Below are 22,308 nucleotides of genomic sequence, written 5' to 3'. Positions count from 1 at the left end.
AAAAGGAGCCAAATGGTATCAAATGGACTGCAAGTGAGGGTGGGGGTGAGAGACGGGGCCAGGAATCCATGCAGGAAAGCTGATAACTGTCACCAGGGAATTGGCAAGGGAAAAAGGAAGGAGGAGGCATACAAGAGCGAGAATCCAAAAAAGTTGAAATGGTTAGGGGAGAAAACTCCCAAAAGACCCTGGAGTACGTCAGAGGTGAGTACAATAGCAATCTTTTCCTCTGTAGAGGACAGGGGAGGAGTCCCTTCATGGCTGCAAACTCTGGATGAGGGCTGGGGATTGAGGGCTTCCCAGAGAGCATCACAAGAAGTTGTCCTACCACTCTTAAAGGCATCAGAAGCAGTTCTGGGATTGCTTGGCGTTGGCACCACAAGTGTCCTTCAGCCATTCCTGGAAGAGGTCTTCAGTTTTCTTCAGCACCAGAAACTGGCCAAGGACAACATAGGCTTTGTCAAAGCCCCTTTCCTCCGGCTTCTTGCCCAGGACTTCACCCGGCCAGGCTCCCCACTGGCTCTTCCCCCATGGGCTCTGCCACGAACTCTCGGTGCTTTTGGAAGGTTGTCATCTTGATTAGGCCTAATCGGCAGCTTCAATTCCCGTAACAGTTCCTCCCGCCACCCCCTAGACAGACTGTTCTTTTATTTGCATACTTAAAAAAAAAAAAGGTAATGACAGCACATTTTGGTACAAAACTCAAACAAAAGCATATTCTGTGAAAAGCAAGTGTTCTCCACCCCCTGCCTTCCCATTTCTCTCCCTGGAGGCAGCCGATGATCCTGGTCCTTCTATGTCCTGCTAGGAATGTTCTAGCATAAAGCTTTTAGATGCTGTCCGGGACACTAACGTCAGGAGTCTCCTTGGTGAGGAGGGTTAGGAGCTGGCTGTCTTGAGACAGAAACACTGAGTATGTTTTGAGTTCATGGAGATGAAATTGTCCCTGGGGAATTTTTTGGCTTTCTTTGAGAGCCCACCAATCAGAATAAACCCTACACAGGAACAAAAGATTGTTGCCGGGTGCTGTTTGGTTGTGTCTTCTCATTAGGCATGTTCTGATGGGAAAAGTTTCTGGGCTCCAGCCTGCAAGGTAGGAGGGACTTGTTTGCGCTAGCAGAGCTGGAAGGGATTGAAGTGACTTATCTGAGGTCACACGCCTGGCCGAGCCAGGGCAGGGTCCAGGTTTCCTGATCCCATCCTCTGAACACTTAACTCCCCTGGCCTGAATGGTGGCTGGTATTTTTGATTCTGGGAGAGTGGGAGGATGTGCTTGGAAGAGGTGTGGCCAGCACGTGAGGTTGGAGCCTGGGCTGTCCCACCACTGCCCAGCTAGTCTTGTTTGGCTGCAGGTGGGTTATCTTGTTTATTCCACTGTGCAACAAATGGAAAAAGCACCTTTGTCAATGGAGGCTTCTCTGGGGAGGTCAGCCAGAGTGGATGGCCTGGATTGTGTGTTGAGGCTTAAACATCAGAATAGAGCGCTCTAGCCGGGTGTGGTGGCTCATGCCTGTAATCCCAGCACTTTGGGAAGCCAAGGTGGACAGATCGCTTGAGATCAGGAGTTTGAGACCAGCCAGGCCAACATAGCAAAACCCCGTCTCTACTAAAAATACAAAAATTAGCCGGGTGTGGTGGCACGCGCCTGTAGTCCCAGCAACTCAGGAGGCTGAGGCAGGAGAATTGCTTGAACCTGAGAGGTGGAGGTTGCAGTGAGCTGAGATTGCACCACTGCACTCCAGCCTGGGCAGACTCCTCTCAAAAAAAAAAAAAAAAAAAAAAAAAAGAACAGAGAGCTCTCTGACAGGAGAAGGGAGAGGGAGCAGATCATCATAAAAACCAACCACATTGCCAGGCACAGTAGCTCACGCCTGTAATCCCAGCATTTTGGGAGGCAGAGGCAGGTGGATCACCTGAGCTCAGGAGTTCGAGACCAGCCTGACCAATATGGAGAAACCCCATCTCTACTAAAAATACAAAATTAGTCGGGTGTGGTGGCGCATGCCTGTAATCCCAGCTAGTCGGGGGAGGGTAAGGCAGGAGAATAGCTTGAACCTGAGAGATGGAGGTTGCGGTGAGTGGAGATTGTGCCATTGCACTCCAGCCTGGGCAACAAGAGCAAAACTCCATCTTAAAAAAAAAAAAACAAAGCCCACAACCAACCACATTTACAGACAACTGTAAAACAGCAAAAAATCCTAATCAGTTCAGTTACTGGAGTGCAAGCCCTGTTAGCATTTTGATGTGTTTTGTTTTTAGTCATTTTTTTCATGTTTGTGTGATTGCCCACATAGTTTTAAACTTGCAGTACATACAGTCTTGAATCCTGCTTTTTTTGGTGAATTATATATAAGCAGTTTTTTTTCATAGTAACATAGTTTCAGAACCCATCATTTTGGCCATGTAATATTTCATTAAGTGGATGATGAAGCCTAATATACTTAACCTAATACCTTATTAATATAATTTCTGTCTCTTTCTAATTTTTCTCTCTCAAGGAATACTGGCAAGAACATTTGTATGCTTACAGCCTTTGCTTTATATTTAGAATTATTAGTCTTTATTCAGGATGGTGGCCTAGAATTGGGCTAAGGGCTGGTGCCCATCTTAGTTCACCTTGGTGAGTTGCTGTCCATCAGAGTTGTACCAATCGCCTGCCCACAGTGATGTGCCTTTGTCATTGAACCCACCAACAGTGGGAATGATCAGAAAACTACTTCGCACATGTAATAAGTGACAAATACACCTTTTGAAAATTCACAAGTATGGCAGCATGTGCGTGACATGTCTAACTGCAGGCCCTTGTGACAGGTATTGACGTGGGTTCCTCATTGATCCAGCCCCAGGAGAGGCGCGCCCGCTGCCCCTCACGGGAAGTCTTGCCAGCTTTTGCCGACTCCCAGATGGCTGATGTCCCCAAGACCTGTCAGGAGTGTTAACTGTGGTAGGCACAGCTGTCTGCTGCGTGCTTGTTTTAGCATGTCATACATTATTACGTGTGTAACTTTGTTAGCAGACTTAGAAAGCTTTCATGTTTTCCCATTGTGAAACTAAAGACCCATTGGGTCTTAATTCACATTTAGCCTGCTGACATTTTTGGGGGGCCTGTGGGATGTCTTATTTTTATATTGTGGCAGCATTTCAAAACTGAGGGAGTCTACATAAAAATCTAGATTTTTTTTTTTTTCTTGAGACAGGGTCTCACTCTGTCACCCTAGGTTGGACTGTAGTGCCACAATCATGGCTCTCTGTAGCCATCACCTCCCAGGCTCAAGCAATCTTCCTGCCTTAGCCTACCGAGGAGCTGGGACTACAGGTGTGCACCACCATGCTTGGCTAAATTTTGTTTGATTTTTTCTGTAGAGATGAAGTTGCCCAGGCTGGTCTCGAACTCCTGGACACAAGTGATCCTTCCACTTTGGCCTCCCAAAGTGCTGGGATTACAGGAATAAGCCACTACACCCAGCGTAAGTTCAGATTTCTGTCTCTTCTTCATTGGAGGTGTGGCAGCCAAGGGCCTGTGTTCCCATATGAGGCACAGAGGAGCTGCTTCTGCCCCGGGCCACCTCCTGCCGTGATACAGAGGCCGTATTCTAGTTGCCATTGAGTAGCTCTCATGCACCCTGGTATACTTGTATTTCGGGATAGCCATGTTTTCTTCTGGGTAGAAAAACAAAGGATAGCCCAAGAGGGCCACTGTTTCAAGAACAATGCATAAGAATACAGGGAGGTGGCCGGGCGTGGTAGCTCATGCCTGTAATCCCAGCACTTTGGGAGGCTGAGGCGGGCAGATCACTTGAGGTCAGGAGTTTGAGACCAGCCTGGCCAACACGGTGAAACCCCGTCTCTACTAAAAATACAAAAAAATTAGCCAGGTGTGGTGGTGCTCGCCTGTAATCCCAGCTACTCAGGAGGCTGAGGCAGGAGAATTGCTTGAACCCCTGAGGCAGATGTTGCAGTGAGCCGAGATCGCACCACTGCACTCCAGCCAGGGCGACAGAGCGAGATACATCACAAATAATAATAATACTAAAAAAAATACAAGGAGGTGAGGACTAACTTGTCCTACACTTGACCCCTCCTTGTGCCTTAGTTTCCTCATCTCTAAAGTGGGGAGAATAATACTTGTCCCACAGTGTCATTGTGATGATTCAGTGAGTTAAAGGAGGTAAAGCACTCAGGAGAGGATCTGGCGTGTAGCAAATGGTCAATACGTATTAGCTGCTGCTGTTATTACGATCTGTGGCATATGTGTTTGTCTCCTCCAGATGAGGAACTGAGGGGTGAATTTTGGTTGTCATAGCTTGGGGTTGGGCGATGTTACCAGCAACTAGGATGTGGTCCAGGGGTGCTGCTGAACATCTATGATGCATACAGCAGCTTCCCTGCCCCCTCCAACAAATTTTTCAGACCCCAAATATCAGTAGTACTGAGGTTGAGAAACCTTGCTTAGACCTTGGTGTGTGTGACCCTTGGTCTGACTGAACTCTTCTAACAGGTCTAGGCCAGGTGCAGTGGCTCACGCCTGTAACCAGCACTTTGGGAGGATGAGGTGGGAGGATCACTTGAGGCCCAAAGTTCGAGACCAGCCTGGGTAACATAGAGAGACCCAGTCTCTATGAAAAATTAAAAAAAAAAAAAAAAGCTGGGTGTATTAGTCAGGGTTCTCTAGAGGGACAGAACTAATGGGATAGATGTATGTATAAAGGGGAGTTTGTTAAGGAGCACTGACTCACACACTCACAAGGCGAGCTCCCGCGGTAGGCCATCTGCAAGCTGAGGAGCAAGGAAGCCAGTCCGAGTCCCAAAGCTGAAGAACTTGGAGTCTGATGTTTGAGAGCAGGAGGCATCCAGCACGGGAGAGAGATGGAGGCTGGGAGACTCAGCCAGTCTAGTCTTTTCACGTTCTTCTGCTTGCTTTTATTCTGGCTGTGCTGGCAGCTGATTAGATGGTGCCCACCCAGATTGAGGGTGGGTCTGCCTTTCCCAGTCCACTGATTCAGATGTTAATCTCCTTTGGCAACACCCTCACAGACACACCCAGGAATAATACTTTGCATCCTTTAATTCAATCAAGTTGACAATCAATATTAAACATCACACCGGGCATGGTAGTGTGCACCTTGAGTCCCAGCTACTTGGCAGGCTGAAAAAAAAATCCTCTAAACCAACATTTTCAAGGGCTGCCTTTCAAGGGCTGCCTCAGGCTCTCATAGAGTCAGAGTGATAAAGGACCTTACTTAGCTCAACTGGAGGGGCTGCTTGAATCCCTTCCCCAGTGCCCTTGCCGAGCCCTGCCTTCAGCCGCAGGTAGCACACTGTACAGCCAGCTTGTGGTCTGTTCTTTATTATGTTGAGCTCTAATCTTCCCTGAAACTTTCTGTCCTTCATTCTAAGAATAGTAGCTCCCATTTTTGGAGCCTGTGTGTGGGCGATTCTGCTTAGCATTTTCCACGTGCTACTGCAACGATCTTCCCCACCCTGTGAGGTGGTTCTATTACCATCCCCATTTTACAGATGTGGAGATGGAGGCTTGGAGAAGTCAAGTCACATGCACAAGGTCACTCAGTGGATCCAGGTCCATCTTGCCGTAGAATCCACATTCCTCACCACTGGCCTATTCTGCCTGGTCTGTACCCAGCAAGTTTACTCACTCATTCATGGAAGGATCTTTAGATATTTGCAGTGAATCCCTCAGCCATCTCATCTCTCCTCCTGGGCATAGAGCCCCAGTTCCCAAAGTTCCCCTCAAAGGGCTGTCTGGTCTGCTTACCATCTGGAATGATCTCTCTTGCCTCTTGACAACACCTGTCTGTCCCTGGGCTCTGCCTCTGTCTGCCAGGCTGCCCCAGAGGGGCTGCCCATCTTCTGCCAACTCTGCTGATGTTCCATCAACTCAGACTCTCTGTGCCAATGCTGGCTGCGGTCCCCTGGATTTCATCTGGTTGGTGTTTTCACTTCACAGTGACCCATTTTCAGTGATACCCTGTGAGATTCAGCTTACCTGTTTGACCATTGAGAATCTCAGCCTTGGTTCTGCTGTTCCCTTCCAGCACCCACCCATGCCTGCACCTGAAATCCACGTCATTCGGGTGGAGCAGAAAGTGTGAGGGGCTGGAGGAGTCGGGAGGTTGGGTTGTGAATATAATCCAGCCGTGTGGACTGGGGAAAGCCTCTCACCCTCTCTTTTTTGTGTCCTTAGTCGTAAAGTCAAGGTTTGACTTGGATGGTGCCTAACACCTCTTCTAGCTCTAACATTCTTTTATGAGGTGTGTTAACAGCATAAACTTATAATAATTATACCCCCAATTGTGGTGGCAATAGTAACAATGGATAATTATTGCAGTTGCTATAATTTTCAGTGTTTTAAGTGGACTGTCTCATTGACTCCTCCAATAATCCTCTGGGTAGGTGCTATTACTACCCCCATTTTACAGATGGTGCCTTAAGGCAGAGCCATGTCAAGTCACTTGTCCAGGGTTTACCACCCGCTAGAAGCTGATAGGCCTGGATTTGCAGTCTTCTTTAGAGTGACTAAATCCTTGCATTCCCGTGGATACTTTTCTGCAGAGTGATCCGAGCGAATCCCATGGCCCTCCTGCTTTAGGGTCTTGTGATTTACCTCTCCCTCTCCCCATGACCAAGGGTATGAAGGATGCTTGATTGTAAAAGCTCATCCCCTAACTCATGCTTCTGGGGTAATCTTCTGTACCCCAGCTCCTTGCAGAGTGTGATTATTCAGACATCCTTTTAGAATCTAAAATTCAGGCAGTGATGATGACGGTAGGAACTACCACTTTCTGCACACTTACTATATTTCAGACACATTGATACTATATTGTCATTATTCACATAAATTAACAACATTACTATGCTAAAATTATTTACTGAATAAGGGTACTTCCTCTCAGTCATGCCTGGGAGATGCTATTGTCCACCATTTTACAGACGTGAAAACTGAGGCTCAGAGAGGCCTGTTGTGGCTAAAGAAACATTGCAGTGTGTCTGTCTGAGCTTGGGGGCAGGGAAGGCACGTTCTCAAAAGCCATATTCCTTTCCAACACATTTTAAAGGAAGTATATCACATGATAATTGTGAAAGATGTGACGAAAAGAGGTTAGCGGAATCTGTGAGAGCAAGGCTATGAGACCTGTACAGAAGGTGGACAATGTGATTCTGTCTCCATGGCCAGCTCCATGGCTCCTAGCCTGGGCTGGGGCCCCTCTGTTGGCGCCTGGCCAGGTCCCTCTTTGCAACCCTGAACTACAGGGCTGGACAGTTGCACTCTTCACCTCCTCAAACCACCTTCAAACTGGATTAGACATGGGCAGTGGCTTCGAGGTCATTGAGAGGCTGAGCAGGGGTCCAGGCTGTTTTGCGGCCCCTCCCTCTGTCCCGGGTCCTCAGAGACTCTGCAGGGCCGGGGCAGGTTGAGTACAGACAGGGCTGCTGAGAGGGGAACAGGCCGTTGCCGCTGCTCTGCGGGAACGTCCCAGTGTGGTCCTTGGTCCCAAGGACTTTTCCTGGGACCTCTCGGCATCCCTGAAGCCATTTCTGGAACGGAGTGTATCCACTGAAGACCTGCCATCCCGGATCTCCTTTGTCAGGCTGTGAGCCTGAGTATGGCCTAAGGAGGTGACTTGAAGATGGCTCTTGGGGTGAGGGGAGGCCAGATAGGGCAGGGCTTCATCGGGCTGAGGCAGTAACATGGCCCTGTACCCTTTGTTTGAATGCGGCTGGGCCACAAACCTGCCGGGGTAGCACTCCCCACCACGCCGGGTGTCCAGGCTGGAGGTCTTGGGGCTGTGGGTCTCTAGCATGGGCCTCTCCTGTGGCTTTGACCTTCCTCTCCTTGCTGGACCCCTGGAGCACTGCTAAGGAGCAGGTGCCACCCCCTCATGCTGGAGCTTGAGCCTCAAGACCAAGGCTGCCCCAGGCTGGAGGGGAGGATATAGTTGTATGGTGTGCGTTCAGCTGTCAGACCTCCTCTGCAGAGGTGCACAAGGCCACTGTCAAAATCCCTGGTTTTCTGCACCCACGCCACTGTTCCAGCCCTCTCCCACGAATGCGCCACAGTTCCAGCCCTCTCCCACGAACGCACCACAGTTCCACCCCTCTCTCAGGAACTCACCACAGTTCCAGCCCTCTCCCAGGAACTCACCACAGTTTCAGCCCTCTCCCACGAACGCACCACAGTTCCAGCCCTCTCCCACCAATGCACCACAGTTCCAGCCCTCTCCCACCAGCGCACCACAGTTCCAGCCCTCTCCCATGAATGCACCACAGTTCCAGCCCTCTCCCAGGAACTCACCACAGTTCCAGCCCTCTCCCACGAACACACCAGCACCGGTGCAAAAAAGAGCTCGCATGTTGTCATCTTGGAAACAGTACAGCGCGTGGTGGGGTGGGACCTACGACAGGAGAGTTTGGTGGCTGGGGGCAGGGAGAGGATGTGGGGTGGGAGTGCAGAGGAGCAAGAGCAAGTCCTCTGAGACCTGGTCCCGGGAACATTTTGGGGGAGCTAGTCCTGTCCTCTTCCTCCTCCCCACTGTTCACTGAGCACTTACTAAATGGCAAGTTTTTTACAGATGTTTTTGAGTTAATCTTTTTAACTTTTATGGAGCGCTGTTACTATCCCTGTTTTACTGCAAAGGGAACTGAAGTTTAGGAAGGTTAATCTGAAGGTCACACAGCCAGTAAATAGTGGATCTGAGAACTGAATCCAGCTCTGATGCGTCCCGAAGTGCATGTTGTTGATCACCGGGTCACCGCCACCATTTCCTCCTCTAGCCTAAACTTTGCGGTGGCTGCTGCTTGTTGGGGAAACTTTCCAGTTTGAGAGGTGCCCAGAGCCCCCTTCAAGGCAGTAATCTATGGGGCCTCTGAGGATTGGGGGTTTTAGTAAAGCCATGTTCCAGGGCTTTGTCCGGGAGACCTGAGCAAACACAGGTGTGTTTTGTTTCCCAGGGCTGAGCCTGGCTTTTCCAGGAAAGGGGGCTGGCTGCTTTCAACAGCACTTTTCCTCTTTCAAAAGCAGCGTCTTTTTACGACAGCAGCCTCTTCCTCCTTTATCTCATCCCAACCCCCTCCATGACTGGGTGGTAAACAGTGAGAATTTATAGCCCCCAGCTGGGCGGGTGGGCTCAGGGCAGTGCCTGCTATGACCCCGGATGTTTCAGGCCACATTGGACCTGAAAGCATCCCTTCGAGTTGCTGGGGCTGACACAGTTCCCCTCAAGGAAATAGAAAACCTTAGGCTGAAGGTTCAGTGCTGGGGGCCTGGGAGTGGGTGCTGGGGATGGCCAGGATGGTGATAAATGAGAAAAGACCACCCACCCCAGTGTCAACGCGCACTCAAGTGTGAACGCACAGCTTGAAGACACTGGGCAGACCAGTGTCAGCTGGGAGAGAATGTGCAAAACCAAAGTAAATTATATTTGTTTTAAAGAGTTAAAAATCCTTTAATATTTTTCTACCAATAAAAAGAAGTTAAAATAAGGATAAAGGCTAAAGGCCCTCTCATCTCCTGCAGTGCCAGCAGCGGAGGAAGGATGCTTGGTACATACGCTTCCCTGTCCTGCTGCGTCCTCTTTCCTCCGAGCTGTCTTCTGTGTCCAGGGGGTCCCTAAGAGCACTGTTTGTCCCATCAGCCCCTGCCCTGAGAGCATTCAGCCTCACCCACAAGGTGCAGTTGGATCTCCCAGGACCCTCTCAGCTTTGCATCCAGTTCCCCACTTGTTCCTTCACCTGGCTGCCCAATTCTTACGTCCACTAGAATGTCTGCTGCACAGAGGCAGGGACTTTTGCTGTTTAGTTCACTGCTGTGTCCCTGACTCTGTGCCCTGGGTCTCTGGGATATAAAGGTGAACATTGAGTTTCTACCTCCAGGAGCTTCCAGGCTGGGGGTGTGGAGCTGACAAGTGGCTAGGCATAATGGGTGAATGCAGGGTGCTATGGGTGTGTGTCCAGCCCAGACAGAGCAGGTGGCTATCAGGAAGGCTTCCTGGAGGAGGTGATATCTCTACCCAGTCTTGAAAGATGAGTGAGTTAGTTAAGCAAGATAGAGAGGACATTGGAAATCAGTGTATGTCCCCTATCTACCCTGATCTGTGTGCCAGTCTTCCCAGAGCTCTGGGATAGCACAATACGCCGTTTCTCTTCATCATGGGAGTAGGCTGGCCTGCAGAGTGGAGATATGTTTGCAGGGAGAGAGAGGTATTCCGTATTGGTAAGTTACTAGTGAGACATGATTGAAAAATTAAGCCCAAAGTCACAGGGTATCATAATGCTGTCCCTTTCTCCCCGCCTGTGTGGAGTGATAGCTTCTGTCCCCCTGTTCCCTTTCTTGCTCATAGGCTCTTCAACTTTTGCTCCTAAATCTAAGCAGCTATTTCTTTTCCCCTGATACTCGCTGGTGTGATGTTCTTCCCTCTTCCTACCCACTTATTGCCACTTCACCTTTAGAGTTCCCCAGGGCAGGAGGAAGGGGGTGGGGAGCATGAAGCTGTGACCTTTCCCATGAGGAAGAGTATTTCTAGTGTGGCTCCTACTGTCACATGAATGATACACTGCCCACCCTTTGAATTTTGCAGGGCAGGTGGGAAGAGAGCTGAATGGCTCTGGTGTTGGGTGAGCCCCATGTAATTGGTAGTGCCATTTGGTGCAGAGAAGTCTGGAGTTGCCAATGAATGGTTTAGATCTAAAGCAAGGGAGCTCTTCTCTCTGGTTGCCACAGAGTGGAGACAGCTGGAGAGAGACACCTGTTTTAGATGGACATGTAAAACTGTGATGCATGCTTTTGTTTCTCATGTTTGTTGAGACACCCTCTTCCTGTTTGAGCCACCAGCTCGTGCTGTTGGCACAGGATGGCTTAGTTGCTGCCTCACCTGATCATAATCTGCTTAATAGAGAAGTAACTATGAAGCTGATGGTCTTTGATTTAACCTCCTTACATTCCCTTTCTGGAACTCTTCATGCTTTTGCAGCTTAGGGTGCCCCTATCCCCACCCAAAGCACACACAGATACACATTGGGGTGCTTACTCTTCTCCCTTGTCCTGACACCCTGCATCTGAATTCTGTTCTCAGCGAAACTTACTACTCCTTTCTCTTAGCTGGCTGCCAAGTGAGAAAGGATTTAATATACTAATTTACCCTAAGGTATCAACAGGGCTTAATATGTTCCTTCGGGGTTACTCTGTCTTAAAACTGTGAAGATTGAAACTAAGTCTTATAACTTAAGAGGTAACTTGAAAGAATGGAATTGTGGCATTTTCAAATGTGGGTGGGCATGAGTCTTTGAGAGAGGGCTGGGAGGCGGATGTTAAGGGAATTTGCTGCTTCATGTATCCTGCTTGCTCCCACCCATGTCGCAGGCTCTGTGTAGGGTCCCTCAGCTGCTGCCCTGTGGGTAGCTCAGTGCTTGGTTGATGCAGTGAATGAGACCATGGTGGGGCAACTGTGTTGAGAGGCTCTGCTGAGTAGGTGTCCACCTCCCACCCCCCGGCACCATTAAATGGCTTGTCCAATGAGGGTGACAACACCAGCCCCCTGACCACTTGCCCTTCTTCTCTCTGCCCAGACATTCACGGCATGGTGTAACTCCCACCTCCGGAAGGCGGGGACACAGATCGAGAACATCGAAGAGGACTTCCGGGATGGCCTGAAGCTCATGCTGCTGCTGGAGGTCATCTCAGGTGAGGCGGACCCTGGCCCAGGACGAGATACTGTCTGTTGGTGCTGCCTGACACCTTGGCATCTGCTCTGCCTATGAGCGCAGCTGGTTTTGGTCTCTTGAAACAAGTTGGGGATGACATGTATGAATTCATCCTAGGAGCGTGGGTCTGAGTTCTGGTTCTGCTGCCAGCCATCCAGGTGCCTTGGACATTTGTTTCAGCATCCTTGTTTGTTTAAAAAAAAAAAAAAAAGGGTTTGAAGGAACTGAGGTTCCTTCTCCTCCCCAGTGCCAGGATTCTGTGGCCAAGAATGTTAACCATGGGTGATTGTCTCCAAATCTTGGCTCCATTACTACTTATCTACCTGTATCCAGGTGACCCAGGCCATTCCCCAGCCCCTGGTTTGTCCAGATGTCTGGAGGGACAGCTCTACTGGAACACACATCTCATCCTGCTTATGAATGCCTTTCTGCCACCATCCCTTAAGGGGTGGGAGTCCCGTGAGTCTAGCCTTGGTTGATACACTGGGCCATGTTAGCTACTCTCTTCACCTTGATGCCGGTGAGCCTTAGACCTAATCCCAGCCCAGCCCTCTCCCTCGAGCCACCTCTGAAATGCTGAACCTCGCTGGGCGTCTCCACCCCAATGTCCCACACAGTCCTCTCAGCATGTCCAAAACTCTGTGCTTGTCACTCCTGCCCTAGCAAACCTCTTTTCCCTCCCAGAGTCCTGTTCTTCTGCACCCAAACTGGGATCATAGACAGCTCTTCTTTGCAAGTTGTTACTGATGTTCTGTTTATTCTGATTCCTTCTTCTCAATCCTTCTTTTAACCCCTACTGTTGTGGTGTCAGTGTGCCCTGTGTCAACTCTCACCTAGATGATCCCACAAAGGCCTTTACCCCAGCTCCTCCTGGCAGTCCACCCCTGTCACTGTAGCCAGAGGGCTTGTCCGACAGTCAGTCCAAATATGGTCACACTGTTCCCTCTCACAGCCCTCAGCCCGCGGTGCCTCTCCAGGGCTTTGAGCCTGCAGGCCACATTCCTTAGCATAGCTTATGGAATCCTGCATGAGCTGGCACCTGCTTTGTTTTCAACTAACTATTCCCAAAAAGGTATCAGACCTTCGATCCTCTGCCAGTTGTGGGGTGGGGGCAGGGGGAACGTGCAGCTCTCCCCAGATGACATGCACTTTCTGTTTCCTGTGCCTTTGCACAAGCTCTAACTGCCTTTTTTTTTAAAAGTAGTTTTTTCTACTTTCAGATAAAACCTGTGTGTGTGGTAAAATAATATATAACAGAAAATGTATCATTTTAGCCATTTTAAAGGGTGCAGTTCAGCGGTATTAAGGGCGTGCACTGACTGTTGTGCAGCCATCGCCACCGTCCACCTTCAGGGCTCTTCATCGTCTCAAACTGACACCCTACAGCTGTTAAACACTAGCTCGCTGCTCCCCCCGGCCCTCCCCTGGCAACCACCATTCTACTTTTTGTCTCTGATTTGACTACTCTAGGTATACCTTGTACAAGTGGAATCATACAGTATTTCTCCTTTTGTGACACTGGTTTATTTCACTTACTGTGTCTTCACGGTTCATCCATGTGGGAGCATGTGCCGCCATCCCTTTCCTTTTTATGGCTGAATCGTATTCCATTGTATGTATGACCTACAGCTATAAAATGGCTCCCCACATTTTGTTCATTCACCTGTCGGTGGACACTTGGGTTGTTTCTACCTTTTGGGTATAGTGAATAATGCTAGGACATGGTTGTACAAAATATTTTTAAAATCCCTCTTTCAGTTCTTTTTTTGTATATTCCCCAGAGTGGAACTGCTAGGTCACATGGGAATTCTCTGTTTAATTTTTTGAGGAGCCACCGTGCTGTTTTCCTCTGCCGTTATTTATTTATTTATTTTCTTTTTTCTTTGAGATGGGGTTCCACCATGTTGGCCAGGCTGGTATTGAACTCCTGACCTCAGGTGATCCTCCCACCTCAGCCTCCCAAAGTGCTGGGATTGCAGGTGTGAGCCACCGCGCCTGGCCTCTAACTGCCTTTTACAATGTCCCTGCTTCCTACCTCCTCCACTACCCTTCCCCAGTTTTAAACAAATCTGGCCTTACTATTTATCATTCTTCAAAATGCAGCTTGAGGGTGTCCTTCAAGAAGGCTTCACCCTTCCTCTCTCCCCTAATCTGAGGGGACTGTGCCCTGCCCGCACCACCCCCCTACCTGCCCAGCTCCCCAGCACCTATAATACCCCATTAATTCCTCTGCTGTGTCTCTTATCACAAAGTGTAGTCATTTTCGGTTCGCTTGTTTTCTTCTCTGCTCCACACTGAGCTCCTTGGGGCAGGTCATCTTCTCTCTGTGTCTCAGGTGCTTAGAACAGCACCAGACATGTAGGTGGTGCTCCGGGAACATTAGAATGACTGAGTGCCCAGAGCCGGGCTTGTCCTCATGATACCCAGTGTGTTCCTGCTGCATAGGTCTGACGTGTGCCCAGGGGACCTGTGCACTTCTGTGAAGCACGTGTCTCTTTGCCAGGGTTGGGGAAGATCTGTTCTGTGAAATGATCTGTTCTCCCCTGGACAGGAAATGCTGGGATACCTTTTTCTCCTGATCATCGTTGGAGATGGGTAGGGTGCCCCAGGATGAGGAGAAGGAGGGGTATGCTGCCTACAGAGGTTCTCAAAGTGTGGTCCTTGGACTACCCACATCAGAATCGGCAGGATTGCCTGTCAAAATGCAGATTTCCAACCCTTAACCCAGTCCTCCTAATCACAAACTTAGTGAGAGGGGGAAAGGGGCTGGACAGCCACAGATTAGCAAGTTCTCCAGGTGATTTTGTGCTGACTGACGTTTGAGAACCACTGGCCCAGGCCTGGGAAGCTTTTTCCATTCTCCCGTATTTAACCCTTGCCTCCTCCGCTGTCCTTTGCAGAAGCCCCCTTCCAGCCAGTGTGCACAGCTGCTGAATGGCTGGGGCACTCCGCTTAGCTGGACAGGCCCCAAGGGCTGGGGCTGTAACAGGAGCAGCCTTCCAGGGAGGGGACGTGGTGCTGCCTGCATCCATCCTGTGGGGAGGGAGCCTCTGTGCCATCTCCCCCCGGACAGGAAATACTGGGGTACCTTGCTGGGCTGCAGCCAGAGCCTTGGGAGGGCCCCAAGTGGAAAGTCTTGATTTAATTTAAAAAACAGCTGTGCTTCCCTGGGAGCTGACAGCCAGATCCCATCTGTGGCAGGAAGTCTGCTGTCTTCCAGAAGCTAGCAGGCTGCTGGGAGGCCACCTGGAGAGGTGCTGCTCTGACAGGGTGGGCCTGGCCCAGAATCCCCGTGGCTGGTCCCTGGAGCCCTCGCAGCCAGATTGTCGACCTGCTGGGGAGACAGTGGGGGTGGTCGGGATATCAGGGCAGGCACAAGGGGCCTGAGTTCCAGGCTCTGCGATGGTGGTTCTCAGCCTTTTGGGGTCCTTGGCCCCTTAGAGACCCTGAAAGCTATATACCCCTTCCCTAGGTATGGCTATATGCTGCACTTAGAAAATTCTCAGATCATTTCAGGAGGCCCCTGGATGCTCTTTGTTCTGGAATAAAAGTGCTGTTAATGGGGTATTTGGAGAGCCAGCTCCTCTACCTTTATTTTCTCAAAGGTTCTGACCTTGAAACCTGAGCAGCAGAAGCTACTGTGTGGAATCTGGAGGTGGGGGTGGAGGGTTGACCTGGAGCTGAGCCTTGGGTGCCCACAGGAGGCAGCATAATAGGACAAGAACTGTGGTTCTCAGATGGGGATGGGCTGCTATAGGCAACTCCATTTAAACACCAGGGAAGTCCATAATACTTGAGTGACCTATACCCTCCTCCCAGGGCAAAGGGAAGGCTAGAAGGAGTTCAGGGCCTTTGCATGTACTGTTCCTTCTGCCTTGATCATCATTCCTTGCTTTGTTTGCCTGGCTGCAAAGACTCAGACCTTTCCTGACCACTCCTCAGTTCCTCCTTCCTCTTCCTCCTCCTCTTTTGAAGAGCATGGATCTTTCTTTGTATTTGTTCATTGTATATATTTATTTGTGTTTCTCTATTTAAGGTCTGTCTCTCCTACTGGACTGTAATTACATAAAGGCAAGAAACTGTTTTGTTCACCCCCCTATTCCTAGCACCCAGCCAAATCCCTGGCATGCAGTAGGGGCTCGATAAATAAATGTTGAGTGGATGCAAGCAGGTTTCGACCTGAGAAGCAGAAGAAAGAAGAGGCAGGGTAGATTCCCCCTCTCATTCCCTGCCAGGGTGACATTCTCCAGCCCCTGAGCAGCGTGTGAGCACACACACACGTGCACACATGCACATGCTTCTGCCTAGCTAAGCTGTGCATTGGATGAGGGTGTAGTGGTAGTAGCTCTGGCCCCTGGCTCATAGCGTCTCACCTTCCTCTTCCTCCCTCTTGATCCAAACAGGTGAACGCTTGGCCAAGCCAGAGCGAGGCAAGATGAGAGTGCACAAGATCTCCAACGTCAACAAGGCCCTGGATTTCATAGCCAGCAAAGGCGTCAAACTGGTGTCCATCGGAGCTGAAGGTAAGGCCTACCTCTGGTGGCCCCAAGGAGTCTGATTTTCTTTGTCCCCCTGGTTCTCTTGGCCTTTTTTGTGCTGCCTCTTGGGCCCATACATCACTTGGGGGCATTGGGCAGTGGGTCCCCAGCACCTCCATCTGGTCACCTGTGGATGCTTCGTATTGCAACAGCACTTTTCTTCTAGTCTCAGCCCTGCCCAAAACCAAGGACTTAGACCCCTGTTCCCATGCCTGCACCTGCTTAGCCACGTCCTTGCTCTGTGGAGTCCTGTGTGTGTGGCATGCCACCTCCCCCATCCAGAGGCCTGACTGCATGGTGTTGCCTGGAGCAGAGGATTTGTGTGTGGGCTGGAAAGGGTGTGCAGACACAGGCTGGTGGAGGCTGGAGGCTGCCCCGAGACTCCCCGGGGCCCTGGGAAGACTGAAGTCCCGAAGCCTCTAGGAACATTTTTAATAGCATTTCCCTGCAGTGTAGCTTCCTAACTCTTTAACTTTTACTTAGAAACACTTACCAAAAAAGCTGTTAGCATGTCCTTAATGATTAAAAGAAGGTAGTGTAATTTCTTGTGTGCATGGTGGTGGCTCTGAAAAATTGAGAGTGGGTTGTTTAGAGTGGGCAGAAAATGTTCTATCCAGGCCCCTTCAGTCTTGTGACCATGGATTTAGCAAGTATTTATGGGGCACCTGCTGCGTGATGTCAGAGACCTAAAGATGAACGAATCTCACTCATTCAAGACACACCGTGGCTGTGAGAATGGATTGCTCACTCTGTGGCATATACTTAATCCTCACAACAACCCTATGAGGTAGCTCTAAGAATTAATTATCCTGATTTTGCCATAAGAAAACAGATGCTTAAAGAGATTACATGACTTCCTCAAGGTTCCGCCATCAGTAAGTGGCAAAGCCAGAACTCAAACGCAGGTCTTCGTGACACCAGAGGAATGCCCTGAGAGTGGCCTTCCTTTGGAGGGGGCAGGGGTCTTGCTCCTGGGAAGTCCATAGGAGCAGGTCTCTTCTCTGGTTGAAGCTTACAGTCCCCTCTCTTCTAGAAATGGAGGGATATTTATCAAATGGAGAACTTTAACACAGGCTCAGCAAACTGCAGTGCATGGGGTCGAGTCCGGCTGATTTGGATTTTTGGAAATATTGGAACACAGCACACCCGTGTTAATGTATCATCAGTGGCTTTGTGCTGCAATGGCAGAGTTGAGTAGTTGCTACAGAGCTTATATGGACCATAGAGCCAGAAACATTTCTTATCAGGCCCTCTACAGAAAAAGTTTGCTCACCTCTGCCTTATCTGGAATTCAGGCCAGTGCCCAAGGTGGTCATGCAAGGTGCCTTATGGATTCCAGCATCTCCCCCACCAGCTGTGAGCTTCTCAAAGGCAGAAACCATGGTTTCTACATCCTGTGGCCCCAGTTCCTAGCAGCATGATGCACACAGTAGGTGCTCAATACATGTTCAAAGGCTTTACATATAGCAGTATAATCTGCTTGGTGATTAGGAAGATGTTCTCTGCCTTATAATAAGAAAAGAACAGTTTGCTTTATTAGGGAGCAATTCAAGACTTGGCAGAAAAAGTTATAACTAAGCAGGCGTGGGAAGCCAAAGAAAGTCACCTAGGTGGTTGGTGCAGGCTCGGATGCCCCCGGGGCAGGGAAGTGTAGAGAATTTGTGAAGTGGTTCAGGGGTCAGTGGCAGGGGTGGGTAGGGACCGTGGCAAGCTAGAGAGTCATGTCCTAAGTGGGATGGGCACCTTGTGGATGTAAGAAGTTGCTGCTGTGTGGATCCAGTGCTGCTAGATCTTCCAGTTTTTCAAAAGAAGCCAGAAATCCAGATTTTTTGAAAAGAAAAATTTGGCAACTAAATTAAAAAAAATAACTTGTTTGCTCTTTAAAGCCTCTACCAAAGGGGAGGAGGGCAGGGAAGGGGAAGGCGGAAGAGAATAGCACTCAACGAGTACCAGCTCTGTGTTGCTAGACAGGGTGCTTTACGTGGGCCATCTCCTGCTATGCTCATGATGGGCTCGTAGGATGGGTATCACCAGCCACGTTTTACAGTTAAGGAAACTGAGGCTCAGAAAAGTTGCTAGAGTGGAAGAGTGTCATCAGTTGAGCCCAGGCTCTGAGCCAGACTGCTTCTATGTGGCAGATCCAGGGTTAAACCCAGAGTTAGGCTCCAGAGCTGAGGCCTTCCTCTTCCTGTCACTGTCGGCAGTGCTGCCTCCCCGGTCGGAGCCCAGGACAGAACTTTCTTTTCTTTTTTTTTTTTTTCTTTTAGTAGAGACGAGATTTCACTGTGCTAGCCAGGATGGTCTCTATCTCCTGACCTTGTGATCCGCCCGCCTCGGCCTCCCAAAGTGTTGAGATTACAGGTGTGTGCCACCGCGCCTGGCCTAAGATCTGAAACTTCTTTTTTTTTTTTTTTTTTTTGAGACGGAGTCTCACTCTGTCGCCCAGGCTGGAGTGTAGAGGGGCGATCTTGGCTCACTGCAAGCTCCACCTCCCAGGTTGACGCCATTCTCCTGCCTCAGCCTCCCGAGTAGCTGGGACTACAGGCGCCCACCACCACGCCTGGCTAATTTTTTTTTTTTATATTTTTAGTAGAGACGGGGTTTCACCGTGTTAACCAGGATGGTCTTGATCTCCTGACCTCGTGATCCACCCGCCTCAGCTTCCCAAAGTGCTGGGATTACAGGCCTGAGCCACTGCGCCCGGCCAGAACTTTCACATCGAATTGTCTTCAGTACTGAGATGGCAGATCAAGCCTGCCCCTGCCATGCTGGCCTCAGGGGTGAGGAGTGAGAGGAACACTGGCGTGAACTCTCATCTCACTGCCGCTGCTGTGCTGGGAAGGTCATTCACCTGGCAGCCTCAGTTTTCCCGTTTCCTTTGACACAGGCCTAGCTTCTCTAAAGATTTTGAAAAGGCTCCTTTATTTTTTATTTTTTGAGACAGGGTCTCACTCTGTCACCCAGACTAGAGTGCAATGGCACGATCTTGGCTCACTGCAACCTCCACCTCCCAGGCTCAAGTGATTCTTAATCTGCTTCAGCCTTCCAAGTAGCTGGGATTACAGGTTCACGCCACCACGCCTGGCTAATTTTTGTATTTTTAGTACAGATGGGGTTTCACTATGTTGGCCAGGCTGGTCTTGAACTACTGACTTCAAATGATCCGCCAGCCTCAGCCTCCCAAAGTGCTGGGATTACAGGCGCGAGCCACCACGCCCCGACGAAAAGTTCCTTTAAAGTGAGACATTCTTTACCTTCTCCCCGCCCTGAGGAGCCAGTGTTTTCAGCTGTGGCTTCCAGGACTGAAATCATCCACTCCCATCAGGCTGAGCACCAAGATTATGCCACAATGGCCGCTCTGCTGAGCCAAGAAACTAGATGAGGCAGCAAATGGCGTGTTGTGGGCTTTTAAAAGTGAAATGGAGTTTATTGATGTCGATTATAAAATAAAAGGCGATGGGCAGATCGCATGGAATGAGCTCTCCTGGAAGGGGGGCAGGGGAACGTTGCAGGTTGTCCATCCTGGGCTGCTGAAGGCTGTGACTGTGGAGACCAGGCCCAGCAGGGACACCCCTCACCCCCCACCAAAGTCTTTGAAGGATTATCATGCAGTGCAAGGACTAAGACCTCTGGCTGACTCCGAAGGGCAGAACCAGGCCCAGAATAGGTACCCTGTAGGTAGGTGGACTATGGGAGCCTTGGGAAATGGAGCCGGGGCTCTGGGAGGGTTATGAGTTCCCTGTCCCTGAAGGTGTGCACATGAAGGCTGGAGACAAGGAGCTTCCACACATAAAGGGGAGGTTAGAGCAGATCCTTAAGGTCTCCCCTACGATATTTGGTTCTAGAATGCATAGACTTCATGGAATTGGCCTGGGTGAGTGGTTGGAATGTAGTTAACCAGGGGAGAGAACTCAAAAAGGATTTTGTATTTTAAGGTCTTTGGGCAGGTGGAGCCTGAGGGTTTGGGTGCTGTGAGCATGGAGGTGGGCTCAGTGAGGTAGCATGTATCTTTAGGATGGAGGGGGCGGTGGGTGCCGTACCACAGCATTGGTCTGGGAGGTGGTGGCCCCTGGGGTTCTAGTTTCTGTTACATGGAATTTCTGCAGCATTCATTCTGCCGTCTGAATACTGAACAGATGACGGTGTCCCTGGAGAGAGAAGGAGGGAGAAACATGTTCCCAGTAAACAGGGGATGTGAGCAGCTTCATAGCTCGCTGTAGACCAGGAAGGTCTACATTACAGACGCTGTTAATCTGTCATCAAGGTTTTTCCACAAAGCCCAGTTGTGGCCTTGGAACCCTCCCTTTGGGCCCAGCCTTCTAAGCAGTCCCTGACATAAAGCTGCCTGCGAGATGAGGCATCCCTGCTGCAAACGTTGAGAAGCCGGAGGCCCGGTATACAGGACCTGCCATGCCAGGGAAGGGGAAGGAGAGTGGATGGGATGGGAGTCAGGTGGGAACTGGGGCTGGGCGTGCATGGGCTGCTAATTAAGCATGCCCTACTCTCTCTGCTCGTGCTTGGCGCCTCTGTTTTCTGGAGTGAAACTATGCCTTTGGTGTGAATGAGAATTCAGTAAGCAAAATTCTCTGGGGAGTTTCTGGGGAAGAAGAAGAGGAATAAATAGGCAAGACCCTAAAAAGAAGCCACCTGCCTCTCCCAGTCCCTCCGGGAGGACTCCAAGAGGGCAGATCTGCAGGCAGTGAGCTCAGGGCCAGCGGGAGGCCCTGGAGTTTGGCCGTCACAGAGTGGGGCAGCATATGGGGGACCAAGGGAGGGCTAGCATTGCAGCCCCACTCCTAGGAAGGCCAAACCATGGGATTACTGCTCAGAGCTTTTTTCTAGGCTTAAAACATTTTTCCCTTATATTTTAAACACTGTTTATGAAATTGTTTACCTGCTTTTCCCACTTCCCATGCTAAACATTTTTTCTAAGTTATTAAGCACTCATGATGTAAGCATTAATGTCTGCGTTCATTGTCTTTTTTGTTTTGTTTTTTGAGATGAGTCTCACTCTCTTGCTTAGTCTGTAGTGCAGTGGCACGATCTCAGCTTACTGCAACCTCCGCCTCCCGAATTCAAGCGATTCTCCTGCCTCAGCCCCATGAGTAGCTGGGATTGCAGGCACGTGCCACCACATCTGCCTAATTTCTGTTTTAGTGGAGACGGGGTTTCGCCATGTTGTCCAGGCTGGTCTTGAACTCCTGACCTCAAGTGATCTGTCCCACCTTGGCCTCCCAAAGTGCTGGGATTACAGGTGTGAGCCACTGCGTCTGGCCTCATCGTCTGTTTGTCGTACTTCGTCCCAGGCCTGGGCCCTGCCCTGGAAGAGACTGAGGTCCATTGTGTTCTCAGGGGGCCAATGGCAGGCCTGTGTTAGCTCTGCCCATTCCCCCACTTGTGGTTAGTGTTTGTTCACTGATTCATTCACTCAGCAGATGCTGATGGGGGCTTTGCCTGTGCCAGGCTTCATACTGAACTCTAAGCAGTGATGCAAAACAGGAAGTATTCTTACCCTCAAGGGGCTTACATTCTAGAGGGGAAAGAGAGAAAATACACATGTACACCTGTCAGATGGAGAAAACCAAAGCAGGGAGGAACTTGGGTGGTCAAGGGAGGTGTCCATGAGAAGGAGATGTGTGAGTGAAACTGGCAGGAGGCAGGGACAGGCCACGTGGGTATCTAGGGAAGGGGAGCTGCAGGGAGGCCCGAGCAGGGGGGACAGGGAGGAGGAGGAGGAGAAGGACGGGAAGAAGGAGCAGGGGGAGGAGGGGGAAACCAGAGGCCCAGGCGGCCAGACCACGAGGGCCTCTCTGGCCACTGGCTTTGACTCTCAGGGAGGTGGGAAGCTGTGGAGGTTTTTAGCAGAGGGTGATACGGGGTCTGGGGATTTACTTGGTCATTCTGTGTACTGTGTACATTTGCGAGGTTTCTAGTACGGGGTGTGATAAATAGCCTTGCAGCAAGTGCATTCATTCAGGAACCTTACTCTGCATTTCCTTTCACTGGCTAGGGATAGACTCCTGGAGATAGAATTATACTGCCAAAAAGCTGAGCA

At 50.1% G+C, this 22,308-nt stretch overlaps 1 protein-coding gene and 1 pseudogene across 4 annotated transcripts in view; one reads left to right on the top strand and one right to left on the bottom strand.

The window, feature by feature from the left end:
* The window catches only part of ACTN1 (actinin alpha 1), a 105,944-nt gene that overhangs the window by 42,515 nt on the left and 41,121 nt on the right, over positions 1-22,308 (top strand). For all 4 annotated transcript variants that reach the window (XM_024348757.3, XM_024348758.3, XM_016926257.4 and 1 more), the window contains exons 2-3: positions 11,581-11,695; positions 16,119-16,238. In XM_024348757.3, the coding sequence (XP_024204525.1) occupies positions 11,581-11,695; positions 16,119-16,238 (235 nt within the window). The remainder of the gene's footprint in view (positions 1-11,580; positions 11,696-16,118; positions 16,239-22,308) is intronic.
* On the bottom strand, positions 268-642 carry LOC107968195 (barrier-to-autointegration factor-like; annotated as a pseudogene).

The sequence above is a fragment of the Pan troglodytes genome, chromosome 15 (assembly GCF_028858775.2).
Source record: "Pan troglodytes isolate AG18354 chromosome 15, NHGRI_mPanTro3-v2.0_pri, whole genome shotgun sequence".
NCBI lineage: Eukaryota > Metazoa > Chordata > Mammalia > Primates > Hominidae > Pan > Pan troglodytes.
The sequence above is the reverse complement of the archived record's forward strand: the minus strand, read 5'-3'. Positions and strand labels throughout refer to the sequence as shown.